The sequence below is a fragment of the Narcine bancroftii genome, chromosome 12 (assembly GCF_036971445.1).
Source record: "Narcine bancroftii isolate sNarBan1 chromosome 12, sNarBan1.hap1, whole genome shotgun sequence".
Taxonomy (NCBI): Eukaryota; Metazoa; Chordata; class Chondrichthyes; order Torpediniformes; family Narcinidae; genus Narcine; species Narcine bancroftii.
The window spans coordinates 91,948,249-91,976,080 of record NC_091480.1 but is presented as its reverse complement, the minus strand read 5'-3'; the positions used below and the strand labels follow the sequence as shown (position 1 = coordinate 91,976,080).

Genomic DNA, 27,832 nt, shown 5'->3' with positions numbered 1-27,832 from the left:
CTAAGATCTTTTGGCTTCAGTTTACCAAACCAACTGAATTTTGTTTATGATCTTTGCTTCGGTTGAGATCGAAGTTTTGCGAGTCTTGTGTGTTTTGTGTCCAAGTTTTTCTGTGGGCTGGTTGGAAATTTAACTTAGACTTTAATTCCATATGTTATATTTAGGCTGGGGGATTTATTAGTTTCACACTGTTATAGAAATTTGCATAGTAACCAGTGGGCATTGTTATAAAAGGGGGGATTTTGAATTAAAGTTTGAAGGTGATTTTTTTGTTAATAAAGTCATTGTTCATCTTTACCTCCATGTGATATGCCTTCTTTGTGGTTGTTGGTTTGATCTTGTAACACACCACATCTATCTTGGGGCTTTACATGTTTAAATCATTTACTAACTGATCTGAATATGAAGTGGCCACTCAAGGGCAACTTTGTCTTTACCAGTGGAGGAACACAAAAGCTGCAGATGCTGGAATCTCAAGCAAACAAATGCTGGAGGAACACCCGTGGGTAGAAATGGTCAGTCCAAGTTTCAAGTCAAAACCTTTTCTCAAGACTCATATAAAACAGTAAAATTACAGATACAAAGGAGGAAATAAACTGGGGGAGAGTGCCAGAGATAAAAGGTTTAACTTGTGAGAGAGGAAAGATTTGAAAAAGCATAGGAGTAGATAAGGAAGAGATGGAAACAATGGAATTCGATAGGAGTGGGGGTGGGGGGGGGTTTAAACTTGAAAATAGAAAATTCAATGTCATGCTGTTAGGTTAAAGGCTGTCCAAGAGGAATAAGTTGTGTTGTTCCTCAAGTTTAAGCTCAGCCTGACAACGGAAGAGACGGAGGACATGTCATTCCTGGAATGGTTAAAGGAGTTAAAAATGATTGGCTTCAAGTTGCTCAATGTTACAACCACAGAGCATTGGTGTTCGGCAAAGCGGTCACCCAGTCTTCATTCCTCCAGGAATTCTTTGTCTTTAACACTGAGGCTAACAGAGCAACTTGGCGAGAAGACCTCTTAAATATATAAAACATCAATGCATGGTTAATCTTATGTTTTCACATCAAATTTGAGGGAAAGAAAGTTAGGAGTTATTTTGAGCATTCTGTCTAGATTTTTGTCCCATTAAGTGGAGCACAATTAATAAATATATTGGAGTGTGGCTGAGGTGAATATTGCCTATATAATTTCTGATTATGAATCATATAATGCATTACCTTTTTGCTTTCTTCCATTTCATGTTCAAACATAGCACTGAAGACTGGGGAACGAGCTAAAAGAAAAAAATTTTTTTAATGCATTATTTAAGCTATCAAGTTCCAATTAACTATCCAAGATATATATCATTAAATGTTGCAATAAAAAGTTAAACAATGAATAGATTTTTAGATTTAGACATATAGTACAGTAACAGGTCCTTCCAGCCCACGAGCCCATGCTGCCAAAATACCCCAACTAACTTACAACCCCCGCAAGTTTTGAAGGGTGGGAAGGAGGAAACCCATGGAGACACTGTACAAGATCCTTACAGACAATGGCGGATTATAACCTGGGCCGCTGGCGCTGACTGTGCCATCCTATAAAAGGGGGTAGTAAGCAATGTGCAACACTCTTAAGTAAACTACTTTACAGATGTCATTCTGACCAACTTTAATTTCATAATCCTGAATATAGACCCAAACTGCCACCTGGTATTAAATAATTCTCATCATACAATCTAAAACACATTAAGAACAACCTGGAGAAAGAACAGGTAAAAATCAAAGCATAGTCTTTGGAGACTTAAGTCTACCATAAGTCTATGGCTTTCAGGGATCATCATAGATGAAAAACAAGTGAGAGTTAACCAGAATAAATTTGTGGTAGTGAAGCATAATAATAATTCATCACATTCACAAATTTATTCATTCGTGAAATTTAGGATAAAGTAAAAAGGTCCAAGTAATTCATGTTAACATCTGCAGTGCCTGCCCTTTATTTGAAATTCAGCCATTACCAGTTGGCTGTTCTCTCAGAAACAGTGTGAGAATTAATGTTTTCTGGTCACTAAAATTCCCGATCAAGACTGGTAGATTTGTTACTGCGTATTACACTCCTTCTTACTGGCTCCAATTCATTGAAAGGGAAAATCACACAGCTTTAAAAATGTTTTCTTCCTCATTACAGAATGATAATCAACCTCCTCCCCAATCTTTAAATTATTAATAAAATAATATAAATGCTTTCATTTTCTCAGCTGAGAGCCCAGCAACCTTTTCTTCAACGAGGCAAGGAAAAAAAAGCATCTGATAAAAATTCAATGCAGGCAATCACGAAAATTGAAACTCCAAGTCCTAAAGATGGTGTTTTGGAATAAATGATAAAGAACACAATGTGCATACACTGCAACTTTCCTTTTCTGCATTGCCAGCTACATTACACCCTTGATGTGTGACAATAATGGCTACATTTTATTTGATTACTCATCCATGCCACTAATAACCCTTCAAAACTTTATTAGGTAATGCTCCCCTTGCAATATTTATGAACCAAGTATATTTCTATTCCAACAATTCCTTTATTTGCAACAGCAAGTTTCAGTCAAGTTGAAGTCCCCTTACCACTGATGAACATAATCTGAATGAAAATCTGCTCAAAACTCCAAAACAATCAGCCACAGATCCAAAAATTAATATATCCAGAGGCTGTGGTTCATCAAAACCACGTAGAAACTGATGCATAGCTTCATTACCATGCAAAAAGGATTTCATACACAAAGGATTTCATGTTCTTTTGATTTACACAATGTTATATTATTTGCAAATTTAGTATACTGAATATGCCGGTGCAGAGGACGATCCGAAACTTAAAAATGTCACCTCAAAAATCAGGGGGTATCTTATAATTCAGAACCTTGACAGCGAAGTCTCAACACCACTGCCATCTTCCCACTCCCCCTCCATATCCTATCCTGCCAGCTCCAACTCAAGTGTCCCAGTCAGGCCCGAGGCGCACTCTACCACGTTGACAATCCGGCTCACCTCCATGCAAATGGTAACAGCAAAAAGAAAGGAATCTTAGTTGCGGATGTGACCATTACAAAAACCACGCTTGCCAGTTCCAGTTCATCTCCAACCCGGGAGCCTCTCTGATTGCGCACGCATTGAGGGACATTGCCTATTTCAGCAGTGCAAATTATGGCCTGGGTAATTCCTCAATTTCATAAAATTGGGGAAAACATTAAAGTTCATTGCATCAGCCAATAACATCTATGAACGTGTCCTGTAAGTTATCAACAAAGCATCAGCACTCCCCATGGGGTCCATCTGCCCAATCTGACTGCCATCGGCTCTGAACGGACTTTAAACAACCTTTCAAAGAGACTGAAGGTGGTTTATTTTAAAATATGCAAATAAATTTTAAACGGTTACAGGGTGATTTGGTATTAAAATATTGTGACACCATCACATCATCCTAAGTGCCAGAGTTGGGGAGCATTTTATACAGCGGGTATAGCTCAAAACCTACATTTTAGGTGGAAATTCTGGGGTCATCTGAAACAGAGTCATCTTGCACGATGGCATATACGGTACTTCATTACAATTTCTGGATCCCAGCTCAAGTTTGCAATTCGTATAGATTGGTAGTTTATTCCAAAAGGGAGAAGTAACAAACTGCCACACTCTAAATAGCATCTCTTCAGGTAGTGATCATAACTCCGGAAACTGACTACTTTTTGCTTTACCTGGTGGAAACCATGAGCAGCTAGAAACATTCAATAGAGATAGATTGTCTTTTTTAAAAAAAAAACTATTTTATGTTCCAAACCTGCGAGAATTGCTTTATGTGCTTGAAATTCTTGGCCTGCGACACAAAGGCAGCAGTCTGTAAACCTAGAGTTTTCCCACAATCCTCCAAGCTCATCTGCTAACCGACATTCAGGAACTTTCACCATGTTCATGGTGTTCTGGCCTGAAATATTCACCGAATCCTGGACAACACTAACCTAGAGTGCAAAAGGAACAGTGTTACACCATCTTGTACTTAATTCCTAATGTTCATATCAGCGTTATTTGAAATAAATGGAACACATGTTCACATATTAAAATAATATGTGGAAAATCCAATCCAGGCTTAAAATTTTCTCTCCATAAATTTTGACGAAAATGTAGTCAGGTTACATCAACATAATACTTGTTAAAAGGACATAGGGGAAACTATTACAATGCATTTTATCCTTTGATTATGTATTGATTTGATAAAATGTCACTTGATTTATAAAATTAAATAGCAATAAATAAGTAAGCCTCAAAAGGTCAACAAACATGGTCTGCAAAATATATTCAATTCTGAAAGCAATTGAATTAGCAATTTGCAAATTAAAATAACAGTATGATTTTTCAAAGTCAATTCTAGTCAAAATCATTTTCACAGCTTTCAGTGCCTTCACAAATTTTTTTTTCCCACAATTGTCTGCAGCAGTTTCTGGCAGGTTTCCTAATGCACAATACAAGTTTGGTATCATCTGGTGAACAAGTAATGACAACTTTAATAGAACAATGAACAGAAAATGCACAAAATTATAACATGAAAATAAAGCATGCATTCTATACTGGCCGCCCTCATTTACTAATGAGAGTTACACAATGTATTTTAATCTACACTTTTGCCAATCCATGTAAAAATTAATTACTTCCAAACATGTGAAGCATTCTGATTGTATAAAAATAAATCACTGTCTTTATGGCATCCACAAATACTTAAACAACATTATGAAAACAATTAATCACAATACAGTACTTGTATAAAGCTTGATTTAACAGTGTCCTTGCAGGGATACAGATTTTACACTGCGAATTAATATACATTGTAGAAAGCTGGCGAGGCAAAGAACCAACAATGAACTTGAAGTCACATGAATTAACAGAACTGATGGAATATACAGGTATGCCAATTTTAGATGCAGAATTATAGAAAAATCAGCCCACAATGAAGCTCATTTCACTTCAGTGCAGCATAGCGTTGAGATTTGGTTCTTTAACTAGGGAAGAACATGGACAAAGTGGCATTCCCAAAGCACCATCAAATCAGATTCAATGCAGAATTAATTGTGAATGTTATAACTACCACCACCCCCCAATTAAAATGGATCTTTATTTTATAACAGGCTTTCAAAAGCAGAAAAATGCTGGACTGAAGCTGTAACCTGGATCAATATTAACATAAAAGGCTATTTTGAAGGAAGTTAATGTGTAAAAACTTCAGTGACTATTTATACATTTATCTTTTTTTTTAAAGGTTACAACCATGTCAAGAGTATTTAATTCAGATCCTCAACAGGAAAGCATTAAAAATATTGAAATATTGATTCCAATGCACATTTCTCCAAAACTCAGTATTCACATTGCTTGCCTTCATCTATTTGCATGAAAACTAGATAGGCTCATACAGACTGTAACTGTTCTTTAGTGTTCACTTAACTAGTGACCCTATCGTGGACACTCAACATCTCCTCACTGGTCAGAAAGGTACAACAGTAACTGCACTTTCTGAGAACACTGAAGTGGACAAGGCTACCGGCCACCATTATGTCAACCAACAATAGGAGCGCGATTGTCTTGGCCGGCTGCATCTTAGGTGTGGTACGATTGCTGCAAAGAAATGGATGTGAGGTCAATCCACCCAACCACACCCCCACCTGACGTAATCTACTGGAATTGTTGTCTGGAGAGGGTGCGCAAAATCATTGAGTTCCCCTTCCACCCCGCACATAGCATCTTTCAACTGCTCCCATCGAGGAAGAGATACAAGAGTGTTAGAGCCAGCACCGCCAGGCTGAGGAACAAGCTTCTTCCCACAGGCAGTAAGACTGCTGAAGGACCAAAGAAGTTGCTCACATTGACCATCTGAGACTCTCATATTCATGAAACAACATTTATTTATTTGCACATATGAATACTTGTCCTGCATATGTATTGTTTGTCTGTATGTGTGTTGCCTGCTTGTGTGTTTTACACTGAGGACCAGAGAACGTTGTTTCATCAGGTTGTACTTGTACAATCAGATGACAATGAACTTGACTTGATAATCAGTAAAAATTGCCATTGAGTAACATCACCTGTAAAAGACAAAGCCAAGAACTGTCTCACCTCTTCATTCTCCAGTGTCAAATAGTATGTTAACTTCCCAGACCTGCATGCTCCCAACTAAGTATTCCTAAGCCTCAAACTCTCAATCTGTCTATTTAAAAACTCAGTCAAAAATGGAATTCAGAGGGCAAACCAAGAAACCATTCACACATATGAGATTTCTGAAACAATGACCAATTATTAAAAAAAGTACCCTCCTCCTCCTCACCTCCCAAGTAATGATAAAACACTGCTAATCATTCAAAAGAAAATCCTTATTAGGAACAGCCATATTGATATCTGAATTAAATTTTCATTCACCCCACTTGCTTCTCTGAACTACTGAAAGATTTGATCTCGGCTACCTGATGCTGCAGAATTACTGTGGTGCAGTGTAATGATCTGTTGATCCCACTTGTCTTTGCAACTTCTTGATTTTATTTTGATAATTTGGATCAATGACACGAGTTGTTTCCAGGAAAAGTGATATTTTGAAAAATGGTAACCGACAGGAATGTCATTCAAGTCCAGTTAGCACAATGCTGTTTCAAGCACCAGTGAATGGGTTTCAACTCCAGCGCTGTCTACAAGGAGTTTGGATGTTCTCCGTGTCAGTGTCCTCCAGGTGTGCGGGTTTCCTCCCACCACCGTTCAAAACAATTGGGTGTAATTTGGCAGCATGAGCTGAAAGGGCTATATGTGCTATATGTCTAAATTTAAGTGTTTTCTCAAGTTCTCTAAACACATTCAAACTCCTAGATATTCCACACAATTTTCAATGGTTTCAGTTACACAAGTACTACATCTAATAATATTGAGCAGGAATTAAAAATAAATCTGGTCCATTGCCTTTATAGAACATTTCATGCCACATTTCAAGCCTCCACTTTACAAGATTCATTAAGGGTGACATAAAAATGATCAATTTGCCAAACTATTTACATGGATTGCATTAAATCTTTGGTAATGTTCAACAACACAATTTTCAATGCAGGACACCAAGCTTATACATTTCCACTGTTCCTGGTGCCAGCCAGATTGTTGGCAGGAGAAACCAGATTTCTGTCACTCATTCACCAGTATGGCCGATTGAAAAATAACTTCGGAGGCAACAAACCCATCAGTCATAATGAAAATCGTGACACAGCCATTTATTACATCATTAAATTACAGGCCTTGCTGCTAAATATTGGAATCAGTTATTTAAAAAAAAACTCCAAAGGTAACTGGTTTGAAAGATCATCCATCCACACTACCATTATAACACCAAATTAGAATTATGGAAGACTGTTTAAGATCCTATTAATGCAATCAATGGTTTCAAAAGGATAGTAAGCCAGAATTTCTCCAATACAAAATTGTCCTGCTCTTCTGATGGCAAAAAAAACCTGTATTGACTGTCCCATTGAGTTTATTTTGCAATAGCATTACATCTAAGGTGCCGAACTGCACGTTAAACTCAATTTGTTTCCTGCCACACCAGTTCTGTGTTCTCAGTCTCAATGTCTCCTCTGCTACAATATATTTTATTCCTGAAACATTTCTAAATATTCCACAAGGCTGTTTTCATCCATTACATCAGAACAATCTCTTACCCTCTGGCTCAGATAGACTTTCATTCTCAGTAACATATGGTTGAGGAAAGGATACCTTATCTTCATTTCCAGCCTAATGCACTGTATATTCAAGTATCAAAATGGGCCAAGCTTTTTCATTGTAGAACTAAATAGATATAATTTGCAAAAGTATTTCAATTCAAATAGTTTTAATTGTTTTACTGTTTTGTATATTCAGATATGCATATCAAAAAAATTCACACAATTTGATTCAGCAAATTTTTTGCTGAAGTATTAAGGTCAAAACTACAAACTCTGTCACTCTTTCTTTTTCTTTGGCTTGGCTTCACGGACGAAGATTTATGGAGGGGTAATGCCCGCGTCAGCTGCAGGCTCGTTTGTGGCTGACAAGTCCGATGCGGGACAGGCAGACACGGTTGCAGCGGTTGCAAGGGAAAATTGGTGGGTTGGGGTTGGGTGTTGGGTTTTTTCTCCTTTGTCTTTTGTCAGTGAGGTGGGCTCTGCGGTCTTCTTCAAAGGAGGTTGCTGCCCGCCGAACTGTGAGGCGCCAAGATGCACGGTTTGAGGCAATATCAGCCCACTGACGGTGGTCAATGGGGCAGGCACCAAGAGATTTCTTTAGGCAGTCCTTGTACCTCTTCTTTGGTGACCAGTGAAGAGCTCGCCAATAACACGATCTTGGGAAGGCGATGGTCCTCCATTCTGGAGACGTGACCTACCCAGCGCAGTTGGATCTTCAGCAGCGTGGATTCGACGTTGTCGGCCTCTGCCATCTCGAGTACTTTGATGTGGGAGATGAAGTCGCTCCAATGAATGTTGAGGATGGAGCGGAGACAACGCTGGTGGAAGCGTTCTAGGAGCCGTAGGTGATGCCAGTAGAGGACCCATGATTCGGAGCCGAACAGGAGAGTGGGTATGACAACAGCTCTGTATACGCTTATCTTTGTGTGGTTTTTCAGTTGGTTGTTTTTCCAGACTCTTGTGTAGTCTTCCAAAGGCGCTATTTGCCTTGGCGAGTCTGTTGTCTATCTCGTTGTTGATCCTTGCATCCGATGAAATGGTGCAGCCGAGATAGGTAAACTGGTTGACCATTTTGAGTTTTGTGTGCCCGATGGAGATGTGGGGGGGGCTGGTAGTCATGGTGGGGAGCTGGCTGATGGAGGACCTCAGTTTTCTTCAGGCTGACTTCCAGGCCAAACATTTTGGCAGTTTCCGCAAAACAGGACGTCAAGCGCTGAAGAGCTGGCTCTGAATGGGTAACTAAAGCGGCATCGTCTGCAAAGAGTAGTTCACGGACAAGTTGCTCTTGTGTTTTGGTGTGAGCTTGCAGGCGCCTCACATTGAAGAGACTGCCATCCGTGCGGTATCGGATGTAAACAGCGACTTCATTGTTGAGGTCTTTCATGGCTTGGTTCAGCATCATGCTGAAGAAGATTGAAAAGAGGGTTGGTGCGAGAACGCAGCCTTGCTTCACGCCATTGTTAATCTTGATTCATTAAAGAATTCTGTCAATTGGACAGTTTAAAACACATGCCCATTATGTTTCCCAGAAGGTACAATTCCAGATCCTGTGGAAAATCAATCTTTGTAATTTTTATTTCCAGGTCTCCCAGGTCCTCCCAGAAGGATTTCACTTTTGTATACAGCCAGGCTGAATGGATAAAAGGTTCCACCACATCTAAAGCACATTTCAAAATTCCTGATTTTAGATTGATGTAATTTTTGTGGTGTGAGGTATAGTTGATGCATGAAGTTATACTGCACCAATCTGTAGCTGGCATTAATAACAGCTGTCATGCTGTCCAGACAAGAGTCTGATCAGCACCGCTCGTGGATTGTTGTGCCCAAGTCCAACTCTCACCTTTCCCTCACCAAATGTAAGCCCGGCTTCAGGCCCTCACTTTGAAATAGGAGATGCATTATAGAGATAAACTTGCGTATAGTCCCCCTTCGACTTAGTGTCCACATCATAGACGGCCCAGAGTTAAGGGCCGCATCATAGACGGCCCAAAGCTTAGCTGAAGATAGCAGAAGAAAGTTTTATTCGATAAATCATACTTATTCCTCAGCTGTATGAATGTCGCCACGTTCACAACAATCCTTCCAGCACCAGGTGTCCAGGATCTTATTGTCCTGAGTCATAGCTATTAATTTGTTCTGAGACAAAGGTGTTTTAGGAGATGACCTGATACATTGATTTTATTTTTCGTCATGTCTGAATTACATGTTTTAATATGGGGTTATCCTTGATATCACTTTAATGAAGGTAATCTTGGCAGTAGCCAGGAAATGTATAGCAATCACGTGGAAGTCCGACTCCCAACTAAATATTACACACTGGAATACGGAAGTGCAGAGTTGTATTCCCCGGAGAAAATCACGTACAATTTAAGACGGAAATATGACACGTTCGTTAGGGTGTGGCAACCCCATCTGCAACACATTGGTATGCAAATATAATTATACACCTGAATCAAAGGTAAAAATCCGTGCCAGTCCTGGAATGATTGAGATAAATGATGTGGGTCGTAGCACAGATGATCTGCTCTTGTATTTTTTTTTTTAATTTTAGATAACTGGGTTTTTCTCCTTCCTTTAAGGATCTATGGCTTTACAGATTTTTTTTGTGTTTGTTTAATTTATATAATCTTCCTCTTTGAAAAATCAATAGTAAAATATTCAAAAAAGTTGTCAATTCGTTATCAATTACATGCATTCATACATGATCTGCAAGCTGCTAAAATAGACTTTTTAATAAATCATTATCAGAAAATATGGATGGAAAATATTGCAATTTGTTATTAATACTCCTATCTTCTTGAAAATATTTTGGGACCGTTCTGCCAAATCTCAATTCCAGGGAGTTACTTCCAAGTCCTCTGCCAAAGCTCCTACTCGGGATTCCAAAACTGTTGATTTGGGATGGTTGGAGGAAAGGAGAAAGGTGCATGGCAAAGTCACAGTAATGGCCCTTCACTGGAATTCTTACTACAAATTCATTAGGCATTTCAATGTTGTAAAGAATGGAAACAGGCCCTTTGTCATTTATTTAGGATTTGCATGGGACACATTTATTTGTTTTGGCAAAAGCCCCAAACCACTTGTGCATAGCTTAGCAGGAAGACAAGTTATTATCTGACATTCGTCAAATCTGCAGTGCAATTAAAAAATACTCAATAAACTAATGCAACTAGATTATCCAGAATTCAAGCAACTGGCAACCCCAAGCAACCAGCAAAAAAAAAAAAACAAAATCGAGGAAATAAATCAAAAAGTTATAATAAATATATTTTTTTAATTATAAAAGTAAATGTTCTTTGAAGCAAATACACAATTCCTTGGTGAAGATGGGAGCAAACATTCAGCCAGTGGGGTGTCCTGGTCGTGCCCCACCTGCAGCAGCTGTTTGAATAAAGTTTCAATGAAGTTGTGTTTGAATAAAATGGCATCACCCAGGATGAAGAGCCAGCTGATGCCACTTGCCGTTGAGGCGACTTCCCCAAAGAGTCTCCCTATCCCTGCTTTGTATGAGTCTTTATTAATATTAAGTTTATTAGCAAGGCTTTATCTGTAAATCTGAGGGAGGGGGTTCATTATGGCAGCAGGCATAGTGGTCAGCTGCTGTAGCACCACCAGCAACTGGGGTTCACATTTAAATTTCGCACATTACTGATTAAAGTGAACTTTACCTAATTCTGATTGTTTTCCCCCAATTACTTTACTTTTCATTCTATCTTTTAAACTATTTATTCTTAATGTAGGTGCATTTGTGAGGTCATGCAAGAGTGAGTCACAGGCAACTGGAAAATTTGCATCTCTGACATCTGCAATTCCCCTAAGCTGCTCAATAACCGGGGGGCGGGGGGGGGGGGGGGGGTTTGACTGTAGTTGTACAAAATGTGAAAGACAGGTCGTGAAGCAAATTATTCAATGAGGATAGACTGGACAGTTAGATGGGTTAAGGTTTCGTTTGCCCTCACCAATTTGTTGAGACCAAAAAAAACCCCTTTTGTTCAGCCTGAAAGAAATTATATGCACACAAGGGGCTGTTGGACCTCTGCAGAACCCAACTCCCAGGGCTTTAGCAGTCAATATTCACAAGGACATCTGATTAAATGTTATAAAGCTACTTAACACAAAAATAATCAAATTCAAACATGCTGTTCTTATTGAACATATAACATGGTATAATTAATAACTTTATACAACACAAGAGGCTACTTGGCCCACACTGACACAACCATCCCTCATACCCATTAACTCCCATTTCATTCTCTGGCCACTTAGCTACAATGAGAGGTAACGTTACAGTAGCCAGTTAACCTACCAGGACATTTGTGGGATGGAGAGGAAACTGGAACACACAGAGGAAACCTAGGTAGTCACAGGTAGAATGAGCAACCCCTCCTCAGACAGCACAGGATGCTCGGATTGAATCCAGATCCTTGGAGCTCCAAAGCAAAACACAAAAGTCTGCAGATGCTGTGATTGCAGTAAAAACACACCAGAATGCTGGAAGAACTCAGTTGATCTTTCAACGTCCATAGAAGGCAAAGATAATATTGCCGACATTTCAGGCCTGAGCCCTTCTTCAAGGAAGAAGCAGAATGAGCCAAAGCAGGAAACCTTATAAAATCATACTGGCTGGAAGAGGAATCCAGACCAACAGGGGAGAGATGAGACTTTAATCAGGTCTGTGCAAAAGGAGCCAGAGCTGGGGGGGGGGGGGCTTTAAATGAAAGACAGAGAAGTCAATATTAATGTCATTTAGTTGGAAGATGCCCAGTCAGAAGATGGGGACGGTCTCAGTCTGGCTGAGCAAGGCAGCAGTAACTTCCGTGCTGCCAGACAGCTCTCCAGGCATTCATTGCAGCATGCAAAATACAGAGTGTCCAGTTTTCCTGCCCATAAACAGGGTGTCAGGTTAAAAAGCAGAGAGTGGAGGTTGCCTTTACAAGCCATGAAAAGTGAAAAGCCGGTATTTAGCTGAATTAAACAAAACTAACCATGCAGCTGTCTGCAAAAAAAAAAGGGTGAATTAATATAGGATCCGAAAGCAACAGAATATGTAAATGCAGACAGATTTAAAATCGAAATTGTTTTGAAACATTAGCAGGAGTCTACTCTAAAACATTAGTAATATGCAAGTGGTACCTTAAGTGTCTAACTAGAGAATAGTTTTAATAACTGACAGCTGCAAACGTCAATCATTTCTAAGTAGACTTGATTTATCCATGGTTCTTAAATTTAAGACATCATGAGAGATTCCTCTTTTCAGAGAATTCTTCATATGCCAGAAGACAGATGCAGACAACAGTGCACGGTTAGAACCGAATATGACTATTTTCAACAGTAAATCACCCACAACTCCCAAGATCAAAACTTTATTCACTGCCAACTCCAACGATCACACTGTGGTGAGGTTAGTCGATGAAGCAATTCGAGCATCAACAAATCTTTCAATAGCATAACAGATTTCTGAAAGTCGATTATGCACCTGATGCCTCCACATTTCAAATAAAGTTTTTCTTTACAAAAAATTCACCTGTGCTCAGATTGTCATTGAATTGGTCCTACTAAATATTTTATTTCTATTAATATACAAATACACTGACCTCAATTTTTTTCTTCTATGTTATACAGGTGCATAATAACATTATTGGACTGCTGCTTTTAAAAAATCTGTCACTTCAGTGATTTACTGACATTTTAATTTCTTGAATCTCATTTTCATAATTTTTTTACAAGTAGGGAGATATTTAATTTCATAAATCAAATTGGGGGTGGGGGGGGAAAATGTTGAGTCAAAAGAATCAGTAAAATAAAAGATTAAGAATGGCCTTATCCATTCTTATCTCGAGGGCTAATATAAACAGAGTGCAGAGAAGGTTTACCAGAAATGTTACCTGGGTTTAAGCACTCGAGTATAGGGAGAGATTGGACAAATTAGGTCTTTATTCTTTGGAGCGTAGAAGGTTGAGAGGGGATTTGATAGAAGTATTTAAGATTATGAAAGGGATAGACAGAGTGGATGTGGATAGACTATTTCCGTTAAGAGGAGGAAAGATTAAAACAAGAGGACATGAGTTAAGAATTAAGGGGCAGAGGTAACATGAGGGGGAACTTCTTTACTCAGAGAGTGGTAGACGTGTGGAATGAGCTTCCGGGAGAAATAGTGGCGGCGGAGTCAATTGAATTATTTAAGAAAAGGTTGGACAGGTCTATGGATGAGAAGAAGATGGAGGGTTATGGGCATTGTGCAGGGAGGAGGGACTAGAGTGGGGTGTTTGGTTCGGTGCGGACTAGAAGGGCCTAATGGCCTGTTTCCGTGCTGTAAATTGTTATGTTATGTTATGTTATTATGAATAAAACTGGTCATCAATCCAAATCATTAACACAATGGCATAACAAAGGTGAAGTGGCATCAAACTCAATAGCCCCCTTTTTCAAGGCATTGTTAATTCAAAATAATCAAGTGATCAACCCTTGTACGACGCTCAAGCTAATTATTCGTTTAATCAGGCTCGCTTGAAGCCAGGAAAATTTCAAGCAGCCCACGAGTGATACAAACCCATTTATAAGGGATAAGGGATTCAGTGACATCTCGAGGGCTAAAAAGGGACCCAAATTTTAGGATGCAACAAAAGCTTATACATGAAAAACATAAATGTGGAATAAACGTGCAACTGAAAGCAGTCCTGTGGCATCTTTGAGTTCCACCATTTGTAAAATGTAATGCTTGCTATAAGTCAAGGGTTAACTACAACAGCAAAACACCTGAAAAAAAAACTAATGAGTGTATAACAAAAAAAAACCCACTTAATTATCCCAATTGATAAAATGAGTAAGCATATTTAACTGGTGACTGGGCTCAACGTTTAGATTTGTGGAGACCAGCATCTTAACATCTTATTTTTTTCTGTAATAAAGCCATGAGAGTTTCTACATTTATGAATCCTCAATGTCCAGACAGGACATGTATTCAGGTTTTGAATCCCCCACAACATATTTACAGGAGTTCAATATCAGAATTTAATTTTAACAAGATTATTTTGCCAAACTGTGTAGCATAACCTTATTAGTTATAACATTCAAATATTGTTAATTGATAATAATGCACCTCAAAACTCTTCAATATTCATTCATGTACATCTTTAGATTACATTCTCATTTTATTCAGTGGTAATTAGAGGAGAATTTGGGGGAAAATACTGAAATATTTTATCAATTTTCCATGACTGATCACCTTGTCACTTTGATACTGAACAGCGCAAATTACTCATGATCTGAAGATCACTACTAGATCGATAATAAAGTGCTGGTGTTGAAGGATCCATTACTTTATGGCACTGATTCTGCTGGTTACAGTGATCTTAAGAACTTACTTCACAAAATAATGTAAGCTTGTCATCAGGAAGGAGTCCATTGGCCTCGTCCAATAGGAAATCTCTTCGAATGAATTTCTTAAAACCCCAGTCCTTTCCTTGCACAAATCGATATGCCCGCTGGCTTTCTGCAAGACAGAATTGGGGCCATTGTACTTAGATCAAAGGGTAAGGCTGCAAAGTACATCAACCTGAGGTAGAGACAGTTAACCTTCTTTGACTCTATCAACTTGCATTTCAGCAGAAGTTTTATCGACCCATATGATATCCTGTACATGAACCCAAACTAATGAAAAAAAGTAGGCAAATGGCAGACATCAACTAATTGCACAATTAAGCTGGCAAAATTCAAATGTGGCATTTAATGTTTAAAAAAAACTATAATTCTTAGTGTACGGTATTAATGCAAGACTTCATTAGATTGCTTTTTCTGGTTTCCAGAAAGATAAATGAGCTAAAAAAATGAACATACTGTAATTTGTTAATGAGGTAAATGTAATCCTATGAATACCAAACTTAAATTTTTAATGTCAGGGCTTTTAAAATGATGCTTTTAATATTACAATATTTAACAGCTTGTTAAAATGTTATAACTTCCTATTAAGCATTTAACGTCTGACCTGGCCTACTCAAATATTCAAATTAAATATGAAACCAATGCGAGAAGCTGAATAATCTGTTGGGGGGGGGGGGGTCAAAATAACCCTTTCATTGATCAAGTTCCTGAGCATGATGCAATCAATAGATTGTTAATTGTAGGAAAACAAGAGAATCAAGAATGGAGAGGCATCAAAAATTAACAAAAAAAGCCTTCACATCAGGAATCTTGTTTCAAGACCACACTCAAGTTACAGAAAGCCATTTATTAAGTTGCTGGTCACCAAATCCAATGTGAAATTAATCATGGCAGTCTCAATCCAGCGCTCAGTGCAAAATGATTATCTTCATATTAGAACTGCATAAATAATATGACTAGTATAAGACTCAACAGGAATTGACACGTTGTAAAGCAAAACTATGGTAATCTTTAAAAGCAATCTTCTATAGCTTCTTCCAGTATAATGTCAGAGCTGGGAGTGCTTGCCAACAGTAATAAATCGCCATTTTTGTGAATTATTTCACATCCCAGTTTGAATATCTTTCTCCTCAATGTGAAAGATTAATTCATAGATCACATCAGCATGGTACAGGCCCTTTGGCCCACAGTGCTGTGCTGACCTATATAAAGCTACTCAATAATCTAAACCAGTGTTTTCAAACCTTTTACCCCCAAGCACATACCACCTTAACAATCCCTATGCCATAGGTGCTCTGCGATTAGTCAGGGATTACTTAAAGTGGTATGTGAGTGGAAAGAAAAAGGTTTAAAAACCACTGTTTTAATCGTACCCAATTGACTCGTTATGTGCAGTTTCATAACTCCAAAGGAAATGGGCCAATGACAAGTTTTCTCAAGCAAAATATTTCCGTAACAATTGTGTCCAGACCAGTGGTTTTCAACTCCCCTGCCCTTCCTCCCCCCCCCCCCCCCACCAAACTCACATACCACTTTAAGTAATCTCTTTCTAATCACAGAGCACCTATGGCATAGGGATTATTTAAAGTGCCATGTGAGTGGAAAGAAAATGGCTGAAAACCACTTATCTAAACCTTCCCCACCTCACACCAATAACCTATTTTTTTCTTGCATCTATGTTCCCATCTTAGAGTCTTCTAAATATTCCTGTTGTACCAGCCTCCTCCACCACCCCTGGCAAGGCATTCCAGGCACCCAAGGCTCTGTGCAAAAAAAAACTCACCCCAACATTTATACATTCCTCCCCTCTCCTTAAACAGATGTCCTTTGATATTTGCTGTCGCCCTGAGAAAAAAGGTGCTTGATGTCCACTCAATCTATGCTTCTCATAATCTTGTAGATCTCTAGTAAATCACTTCTCAGACATTGCCTCACAAAACAAGTTCTCCAATCCAGGGAACATCCTGTTAGATCTCCTTTGGACCCTCTGCAAAGCATCCACATCCTTCCTGCAAGGAGATGACCAGAACTGAATACAATTATCCAAGTGTGATCTAATGAGAGTTTTATAGAGATGCAACATTACCTCACAGCTCTTAAACTCAATCCCCCAACTACCTCTACCCCTTGCTTTCTGCAGGCAAGGCTATTGCAAATTCGCACATTGAAAGTTTCAAGGATCCCATGCCTCATGACTTTCTGAATAAGTCTACATGGGGGACCTTGTCAAATGCCTTCCGGAAATCCATAGACCACATCCACAATCCTACCTTCAATTTCTTTGTCATTTTCTCAAAATAAAACTTAACTGGGGTCATGAGACACAACCTGTCCCTCACAGAGCCATGCTGACCATCCCCAAGAAGACCATACTTCTCCAAATCCTGTCCCTAAGAATCTTCTCTAATCATATGTCCACCATTGATGCCCATCCTGGTCTAATATCCAGGATTCTCTCCATTACCTTTTTTTAAACAGGGGGACTACATTTGCCATTCTTCAATCCTCAAATCCTCCCCTGTGGCCAAGGAGGATACAAAGATCATTGTCAATGTGCCAGCAATCTCTTCCCTTGCTTCCTGTAGTAACTTGGGGTATATCTCATTTGTTCCTGGGGACTCGTCTCTCCAAATGCTTTTATGAAGATCTAGCACTTCCTCAAACATAACTTCAACATAATCCAGCACACAAACTTGTTCTCTATTGACCTCACATGAGCCAAAGTCCCTATAGCTGGTGAACATCAAAGTATTCATTTAGAACCTCCCTACCTCCAGGCCCAAATACCCTCCTTTCTGACTAATGCACAATTCTCATGAGCCCTTCATGCCTTTTGCTTCCTTAAACTTGTGAATGGCTCCTTCTTCCTCTCAACTCACTGTTTCACCTCTTTTGTCATTCATGGTTCCCTTATCCTATCATCTTTTCGCTGTCTTAGTGGGACAAACCTATCCAGAACTCCAAGCAAGTGGTCCCTGTGGGGGCGGCGCAGTTGGCGTCGCGGTTAGCACAAAGCCTTTATAACACCAGCAATTGGGACCGGGGTTTGAATCCCACGCTGTCTGTTTGTCTGTTCTCCCTGTGTTTGTGTGGGTTTTCTCCAGGGGCTTCAGTTTCCTCCCACAGTTCAAAACATACTGGGGGTGTAGGTTAATTGGGGGTAAACTGGGCAGTACAGACTTGTGGGCCAGAATGGCCTGTTACCATGCTGTATGCCTAAATTTATAAATTTAAATATCCTTAATATTACTTCCATACTTCCCCCCTCTGCTCCCAATTTACCCTCCCAAGTTCCTGCCTAGTCCCATCCTAATTAACACTTCCTCACTTAGACACCATTTCTTCCTCTGCTATCCTGTCCATAGCTATGCTAAAGGACAGGGAGTTGTTGCTGAAGTGCTCCCCCATTGAGAGGTCTGTCACCTGACCAGGTTTATTACACAGCACTAGATCCAGTCTGGCCCCACCTCTGGTCAATTTGTCTATATACTGTGTTAAGAATGCTTCTTGGACAGTGTTCAGAGGGCTATTTGAGGGCTTATGGACTATTCCCAATAGAATAATCACTCTCTTCCCATTTCTGATTTCCACACATACACACTGACTCAGAGAATCCCTCCACAACAACCTCCCTTTCTGCAATTCTGATGGAATTCCCGATTAGTAATGCTACATCCTCCTTTCCTATCCCTTTTGAAACATCTAAACCCCAGTATCTGCACTGACCAATCCTGTCAGCTAAGTTTCTGTAATAGGCACAACTTCATAATTCCACATATTGATCCATGCTTCAAGTTCATCTCCTTGCATTGAAGTAAACACATTTCAATCCTTCCAATTGACTACCTTTATGCTCCCTCCACTGCTTGTCCTTCCCCACAATCTTACTACATAAACCATTCAGGTGTTTCTTTCATGTCCATAGACTCTCCTGTCTACTCTTCTAACTACTGAGTCCAGCATTACGACTGCTCTCCCTCCTTGCCTACTGAGCTATAGGGCCAGATTCAGTGCCAGAGACCTCATTACTGCAGCTTGTCCCTGGTCGGTCATCCTCCAACAGTATTATACAGGGGAACAGCTGAAAGGTTGCCCGCCACTTGCTTTTGGTTTGCCTCTCCAGACAGTCACTCAACTACCTGCCTCCTGCAGCTTTGGTGTGATTGCCTCCTTGTAGGTCTTATCTATGAATTCCTCATTCATTTTCTACAAAAGGTGAGATTTCTCAAAGAGGAGAAATGAAGGCCCTTCATTTTTCTTAAAATGTTCATCAACGTGCATGATGTAAAAATCACGCACTAACCGTCAAAAGAGCATTTTGAGCTGATTTACAGCATTAAAGAAATTATGGTCATTATCTTTGCAGAGTGTAAAATAAAAAATAAGGGTGATCGTATGTTGAGGTTTTGAATTGTAACGACAGTGTGTTAAATAAAACTGATTGTTGAATGCATCAACAATATGCATACACACAAATCATACTATATGAAGATGTAAAACCTCTGTGGATGAATGAGTGGTTCAAGGCTTCCATCCAAGGATGGCACTTTATTCAACATTAAACTTCTTTTAAAATGTCAGTTTGAAAGTGCATCTGTTCTATATCTAAAATGACGATTCCTTTGCAGATACAAAAGTTACTAAAAATATTCAGAAAACTATTGTCGAATGGGTCACTTTTCTTCCTCAAATTAAAAATGATAATTCTCCTTCCCCCCACCCCCCCAACCATGTGATAGATCCACAATATATTTTTTCCAGCATTACCATTAAAAGGGCAGAGCTGCTCTAAGGATTGTCAACCAAAATGAACACGTGCAATTTTTAATTAGGCACTTATGATATTCTAAACAAATCATCCAGTGAAAATATGTTCCAGAATGAAACTGTTTACTCCAGGCTTGCTGCCTGCAAGCCAAATGTAACTCCAATACATGAATCAAAATGAGATTTCTCCTGCTCTCAAAAATAGATCAACTATTTTTTTCTTGCTCGAAGAAAAATTTATCACCTCCTCAAAATCAATGGCTAAATCTAAAAATATTTTTAAATCTTGGTCAAAATGGGAATTACAGTATATAGAGACATGCTGAAAAAAGCTAACATTCTTTTTACCTTAGTTTTCCTTTCTACACATATGAAAGTCTTTCTCCCTGATGTCCCTTCATTCTCATCTCTACATTTTAAACCAAAAAGGTTGAACCATCCTGCCTTAAGTATGACTGGCCATGCAGCAATTGCAAACTTGTATATGACCAAAGGTCTTGCAATATCAAACACGATAGAAAGTTCAAATGGGGTTCTAAATTACATCAAACTTGCAGCACTGTGTGGAAAAAAAAATGAAGTTATGAAGATGGAGGTAACTGCTGCAGCTATGGTAATGGAAATGTTGCCACAGCTCAGAGTTGCATCTTCCAGCATTCCTCGGTGGGGGCCTACTGCCCAGCTGAAAGCCCCCAACAGCCCTGTACCACCTGTAGAATGGGGCCAGCAATGTTTGCTTTGTAGGAGAACCCATGGAGGTCTGTAACCAAGATGGCAGCACCTTGGCTTGGGAGCCCAGAGCAGGAGGGTGGCAGCTCTCAAGGAACAGCGGACAGGCACAGGAGATTCTCCATCTTCACAAAACGGGTGAAGACCCTACAGGATAGGAGACTCCAGGAGCGAACCTGCGTGAGGCTCGGCAGCCAAAGACCTCACACCATGATGCTGGCTACTGGAGGATTGGCTCATGGGAATCAGGTATTGGTACCTAAAAGGCCTCAAACTGTGACAAACCCCACTCATATCAAGAGTTCGAAACTGGGGCAGTAAAGGGAGACTGGGGTTGAAGTTCACTGCTGGAGTGGGCAGGAGGCAGCGCAGCTATGGAAGTAACAAAGGTGTTGGAGGGAGCAGCATCGTAAGAGTGGCAGAACATATGGACAAGCGATGTGCCTGAAGGGATTCTCTTTTGCTTCTCCTGGGAGGGGCCCTGGACTTGTGGCACCTTTGCAGGCAAAAGGAACCTTCAAGTCTTGACACAAGGTAGTTCCTTTTTTTTGTTATAATTCTTTGGTGCTGCCCGTTCATTGCTTAGTAGGCAATTTCTTCTCCTAATGACCAAATCTATGTCGGAATCCTCATTAATATGTCCTTCAGCAAAGGGCCACATTTCCTGCCTCAGCAATTTTTATGCTGTTACAGAGTGAAAGCTAATGGAGTGCTGCAGCTTGTCTTTTTTTTTTATTATTGGACTGGGTGCTTGTTACAACTTCCATGATTCGCGTATTTTCACCTGGACACAAATGCATAATCCCTGTAAATCTAATTTAGAATAATAATAAAAAGTCACTCAGATGAAGCCAGTTCTTATTTTTTGGAGGTGGGCAGGAGAAAGAGAAGTTACAGGTGTTGGGGGGCGCACATATTTTCATTGGCGGCGAATGAGAAAAAATAAATAAATCCTTGGATATTATTGGATGTAATCCTGTCTCATCAGAGTGAGCAGGTTCCAATTTTTAATCGTTATGCTTTTTCGCTTTGAACAAACTATAGACCAGGCAACAATGATTTGGCAAACCTACTCCTCCCACTACCCCGCCCCACCCCGCCCCCCCCACCCCCCCACCACACCCCGAGGACTCTGGTCCCAAGCAAAAGATTCAGGCGATTCCAAAATCTCTGGAAAATATTTTTAAAAAGACAAAGTTTTTAAAGTTTCCCAGTAAGGCTGGGAAAACAGAGTTGGGACACATTGGTCATTAATAGTTGTTACCTTAGACCAGCTTGCACAAATAAATAGAACCGCATTTAAATGCTAATCCTGCATCTGAAGCATACTGTCACTTCACTTACCCATTGCCTTAGTTTCTTCACCTTTTGCGTTCAGAATGGAGAATTTAAATTTTGCTCTGACTTCACTTTTTGGACAGCTGACTAGTAGCAGGTAGAGTGATAGGTAATCTTTACTTTCCTCATCTAAACCCTTAGGGTTCACTCGGAGGCACCTTAAATATACATAAAAATGAAATATGTTAAAAAGAAAATGAATGAATCACATACAGGCTAAAAAAAATTAAAAAAGCATTCAGATGCAGGTTTGGCCTGCCTCAAAGTTCCTCTTCACCTTGTCTTCACCGTAACTAGCTAGTAAAAGAAAATGCAACCCATTTTGAAAAGTGGTTCTCCTTCTCTGTGTCTCTCAGCCCAAGTAATACTATTATCCAATAATTCTGTCTTGTATTTCAGGCCATGACTTGGGTCCCACTCTGTGACTACACTTAAGATATTACTTGTACCACAGCGGCTATCCCTGAAAAGTCACCAAAATAAGACATCAACAAATGCTATGTGTAAACTTTTGTTTCAATATATTCAGCGTCTCCAGATTGCTTCTTTCCTCAAAAAAAAATTCTTGCAATGAACTGCCCATACTTACCATTTCCCCCTTAGAATTATTGTGTAGCACTTGGAGATATTGAACACTTGATCATTTTGTTGCTTATCCACGAGTTGCTTTACAGCTCTTATGAGCTGAGAAGTGTGCCAATTCTTACTTTGAGAGAATTTTTATCCAAATTTGACCTCGAATCTCTGGGCTTAAACTAAAATTCAATTTTTCTTCGAACCGCCAATCACTTCATTTCTTTCTGACACGTTCCAGATCACTTTTATTGCTTAGCTCATGTTGTATTTAAATATTTAGATCCTATTCTTAATTGCATGTGAAAAATTTAATGAGTGAATTCAAAGAAAAAAATGTTTGCCAGATGCAAACTTTAAAAAAAAATTGATAAGCACTTTAATGCCATGAAAACACAACCACTCACAAGACTGATTCTTTGTGCCTCCAGTCAAAGTATAAATATTTAAATATATACATCAAGCTAAGACTATCTATAATCATTATATTAATTTTCCAAACATCGAAGTGAAATAGTTTTAAGCAATTTTGAAATAAAGCTAAAATTCTCAAAATTATACCAGTTGCAGTGCAATTTATAACTTCTTGATACGGGTTTGCACCATTTCATTGAATAGCTGAAATGGTGAATAGAACAGTTGGAAATTCTTCTCTATTGAGTGTATTTGGGTCAATTTACATTTTCATCTAACAGGTTTCACATAATTGCTTGTCAGGACAATTGCTCCAGTTTGTTCAATGAGCTACAAATCCACTTGGAGATCTTGCAGTTTCACCAGAACCTTGAACTACTTAAGAATCAGAATATGAAAATCATGGAACAATGTTACATAAAGCAAAAAAAAAAACATTGGAAATCTAAAACAGAAAATGCCACAAGCCCTCAGCAGGTCAGCCAGGATCCGCGGAGAGAAACAGGGGCAACGTTTCACCTCGAGGGCCCTTCATCAAAACAGACGCAGGTTTGGAGTGTTTCTGGCATTTTGTGTTTTTAATTACATGGCATCACAGAAGGTGACTTTAAAAGTGTGCGCTAAGTGAATAAACCTTTAGTTCAAATATCACAAAGCTGCCTGGATCAGAAAATAAGTTTCTCACCAACTTCCTTCGGCTGTTTCTTTGATACCGTCATTGGATCAGAGATGGGGATGTTCACTAATATGTAACCTCAGTTATTTTAATTTATCTGTATTGCAGTTTGTTTACAGTTCTTTATTCATTTATACGTGCACATTGTACAGTTTTTTTTGTACTACCAATATGGTAATTCTGCCTCGCCTGATGGAAAAAGAATCTGAGGGTTGAATGTGATGTCATACAAGTTGTCTGACAGAGAAAATATCAATACAGACTCTCTAACAAGCTTAGCCACCTCCCTTTGTGAAAACAAAAACGAACATGGAATCCAGCATGGTCCATCCATTGTAGATAACTACTGATCAGAAACTAAATATCAAAGTTACATGAACAAGCACAAAGATTGGGACAGTCTCTGGCAAATCGATGAGCTAATCTGGTCACAACAAAACCATAATCTACAGGGAATGTCAGGACACCATCCAAAACAAAGCTGCTTGCTTGATAGACTCCACATTCACCACTCATTATCCTCACCATCACTGTTGCAGTCTGAACCATGCGCTTCTTTCAAAGAGGCCTCTCAAGCCTGTCTCAGATGGCAGAGTGAAAGATTACCATCTTTCCAAGCTACCCAGCAACCCGACTTGGAAATATGCCATCCTCACCTGATCAAGATTCTGGAATTCACTAGCTAACAATAGTCAATAGCAGACTGACAGTTTTGGCCTATTTTGTTCGCCTCACCATCAATCCTCTTCAGGTGATTTCTAGTTAAAATTCTTGTACTATCCTTGAAGAGTGGAAAGAGGCAGAATATGTAACCTCAGTTATTTTAATTTATCTGTATTGCAGTTTGTTTACAGTTCTTTATTCATTTATACGTGCACATTGTACAGTTTTTTTTGTACTACCAATATGTGGTAATTCTGCCTCGCCTGATGGAAAAAGAATCTGAGGGTTGATACAAGTTGTCTGACAGAGAAAATATCAATACAGACTCTCATTAGACAGTTTCCCTCCTATGAGGTCAAGATTAGGACACCTGTTTTCATCATTATTAGATTATCCAAAAACAAAAAGAGTGCTCACCCAGGAACAGTGGCTGAAGGATCCACACAGGCTACGGGCAACTTGTGGCTGAAGGACCCCCACAGGTGGCGGTGTGCTGGAGATTGGCTTGTGGGAACCAGGCATTGGATCCAGAATTCGTAAAAGGCTCCTGAAGGCTTCCTGATAGTGTCGGAGGTTTGGATCCTGAGCTCGGGTTACTAATGGATTGAACAGGAATATGTGTGGCTCCAGAAGTATTGGTGCCAATTCCACAGAGTGTCTTTGCAGGGACTCTGTTTTCCCTCCCTTTCTTTTATATTACAAGCTCCCGTTTTACTAAAACAGGATAATCACTGTAAGGGATAGTATATACAGGAGGAACTGAATGGTCACAATTAAAATTTCACTCAAGTTACAGCTTAGCGATAATTCAATACGATAGAAAACTTGTTACAGTCTGTTTCAGATTCGATACATTTGCAAAGAAATGGTGATTTTGCAAGGGAGAACTATTTGGATAGCTGAAGAGAAAACAGCTTTTTGAAGCCGTTCTTGTGGAATTCAAAGCAAAGCGTGTTCTGTGAATGACTTGGCCTTTCGGTGGATTGACCTGTGCTAGGAGAATCTTTTGGGAAGCAAAGTGCTTCATTTTGAGCATGGCTAGCAGGAAAGGTCACTTGGAGGTCACTTGCCAGTATCTTGGAAGTTGCCCAGTTCGAGTCTTGCCTACAGAAGGACCAGGAGTATTATGACCACAGCTCGTGTGCATGGATATTTCTTCAAAGGCAAAGCTTGAAGAACTTGCGAGCCACAGGTCCAGTCTTCCCATCAGTTCATCCTTAATTCTGGGCATCAAATATCAAAAGGCCTCCGCTTTGTGAGTGAATTTAAAAGATTAAACTTTGAAGTAACTTCCTAGATTTTGGCCTGGACTGTAATACACACACACATACACACACACACACACACACACACACACACACCACACACACACCACACACACACCACACACACACCACACACACACCACACACACACCACACACACCACACACACACACAGAGTTGGGGATAGATTTAATGTTAAGGATAGTTTAAAAGTTAAGACAGTAGTTTAAGAATTAGAATTAAAATGAGTGTTTTAAAATTAAATCCTGCTGCTTATTACATGCGGTTCGTAACTCAGTTAAGGACACAAAGCAATACTCAGTGACCGTTTGCCTTACTGCAGACAAAAGTTGAAATACATCGTGTCCATTACATTTTTATATATTATTACTTGACAATAAAAGCAACCTTTAAACTTAAGTATTTTCTGTTGGGTATTTCTCAGTTTTGTTGAAAACAAATGCACAAATATTAATGAAATCTTGCTTCACATGAAAAGATTAAAATTTAAACAGTCTCAATCACGAATGTTACGCTGTGCAGCAAGCCACATGAATGAGGCAGGTCATTGTATGTTTTACTGGACATTGAGCAGTGTTATGATCTGACGACTGTGTTAAATTCCAAACATGGGAGAACAATTAAAATTTTCATGTCTATATTCAGGCTTACCATTTTTTTAAAATATATGTGGAAAACAAGATGTTAATTTATATTAAAATTCATCATCTTCAGAGAAAATAAAAATTTCTACATCTCACAAATTAGGCAAACTCCAAATGAATTACACTCACAGTTTATCCATTGATTTGATCATACATGGTATGTTCAGTAACGGAATATATTCTTTATGGAATATGTACACTGCAAATATATGCTATGGTTTGGCAATACAACTTTCACTCTATTATCTACATGTAGAGTAAAATGAGGCATTACATGTAGCACTGATATTATTTCTTTAAGTTCAGCTTTCTAACTACTTATGGCTCAAGAATGAATTGACTTTGAATTTTCAAAATTGTAATTAGTGACTTTAGATCAGTGGATCTCAACCTTTCTCTTTCCACTCGCATCCACGTTAAGTAATCCCTAGGCCACCGGTGCTCTGTGATTAGTAAGGGGTTGCTTAAGGTGGTGTGTGAGGGGGAAGGGAAGGTTGAGAATCACTGCTCTAGACCCAATTGTTCCTGAAATATTTGGCTTGAGAAAAATTGTTATTGGCCCATTTCCTCTGGAGTTCTGAAACTGTGCACATAATAAGTCAATGAGGGACGATTAAAACAGTGGTTTTCAAACTTTTTCTTTCCACCCACGTCCCACCGTAAGCAATCCCTAACTAATCACAGAGCACCTATGGCATAGGGAATACTTAAAACGCTATGTGAGTGGAAAGAAAAAGATTGAGAACCACTGCTTTAGAAAATCAACTATAAACAAGCTATTCAAGATTTCTGACAACAGAAAGTGCCAAAACATCAACTTCTCCCCAAAACAACTTCTCCAGCCCCTTAATCCACCTTCCATCACCATAACCCATATTATCAAATATGCTAAATAAACAATGGAATTCAAACTAGTCCGAAATATCTGTGATGATCTGGGCATCAAGGGAAAAACTTTCACTAAATACTTCCAACAACTGAGCACCCACTGTTCATTTTCAATGATACTAGCACCTGCCAAATCCGCTATCAACGTTGAGAATGACCACTGAGCAAAAGCCAATGGATCAGTTACAAATGCTGCAGAGATGTCATCAGTTCAATGTCTGGCTATTCTGCAGTGAGCACCCCACTTCTAAAATTCCCAAAGTCTTTCCACCATTTACAAGATACAAGTCATGAGCACAATTATTACCCATTTTTTGGATAAATGCATTTTCGATTCTCAAACAGCTCAACACATTTTTGAGAAAAAGAATGAAAAAAAAGTATTTCTTTATTTAGACAATCAGGCCATTTCAGTCCACGAGTCCGTGCCACCCAATTGACACCCCATTAACCTATACCCCCCCACCCCCCAGTACGTTTTGAACAGTGGGAGGAAACCAGAGTCCCCGGAGAAACCCTACACAGACACGGGGAGAATGTACAAACTCCTTACAGACGGCATAGGATTCGATTCCCGGTCGGTCCCAATTGCTGCCACTGTAATGGCGTTGTGCTAACTGCTACGCCAACTGTAAAGCATAACGTCTTCTGCAAATCTTAAAATTCGTGTAGATGGCAATAAAATTAAATGAATACTAACAAGATTCTTGCATAAAGACCAACAATTTGGGGGGAAAAAAATGAAAATTTGCAGAATTTAGGTATCATAGGATATTT

General features: G+C 39.3%; 1 protein-coding gene across 5 annotated transcripts in view; it reads right to left on the bottom strand.

Annotated features, from left to right (window-relative positions):
* Nucleotides 1-27,832, bottom strand: part of spop (speckle type BTB/POZ protein) — a 191,585-nt gene that overhangs the window by 14,401 nt on the left and 149,352 nt on the right. For all 5 annotated transcript variants that reach the window (XM_069904761.1, XM_069904759.1, XM_069904758.1 and 2 more), the window contains 4 exons: nucleotides 21,918-22,069; nucleotides 15,062-15,189; nucleotides 3,800-3,977; nucleotides 1,210-1,265 (listed from right to left, as the gene is read on the bottom strand). In XM_069904761.1, coding sequence (XP_069760862.1) covers nucleotides 1,210-1,265; nucleotides 3,800-3,977; nucleotides 15,062-15,189; nucleotides 21,918-22,069 — 514 coding nt within the window. The remainder of the gene's footprint in view (nucleotides 1-1,209; nucleotides 1,266-3,799; nucleotides 3,978-15,061; nucleotides 15,190-21,917; nucleotides 22,070-27,832) is intronic.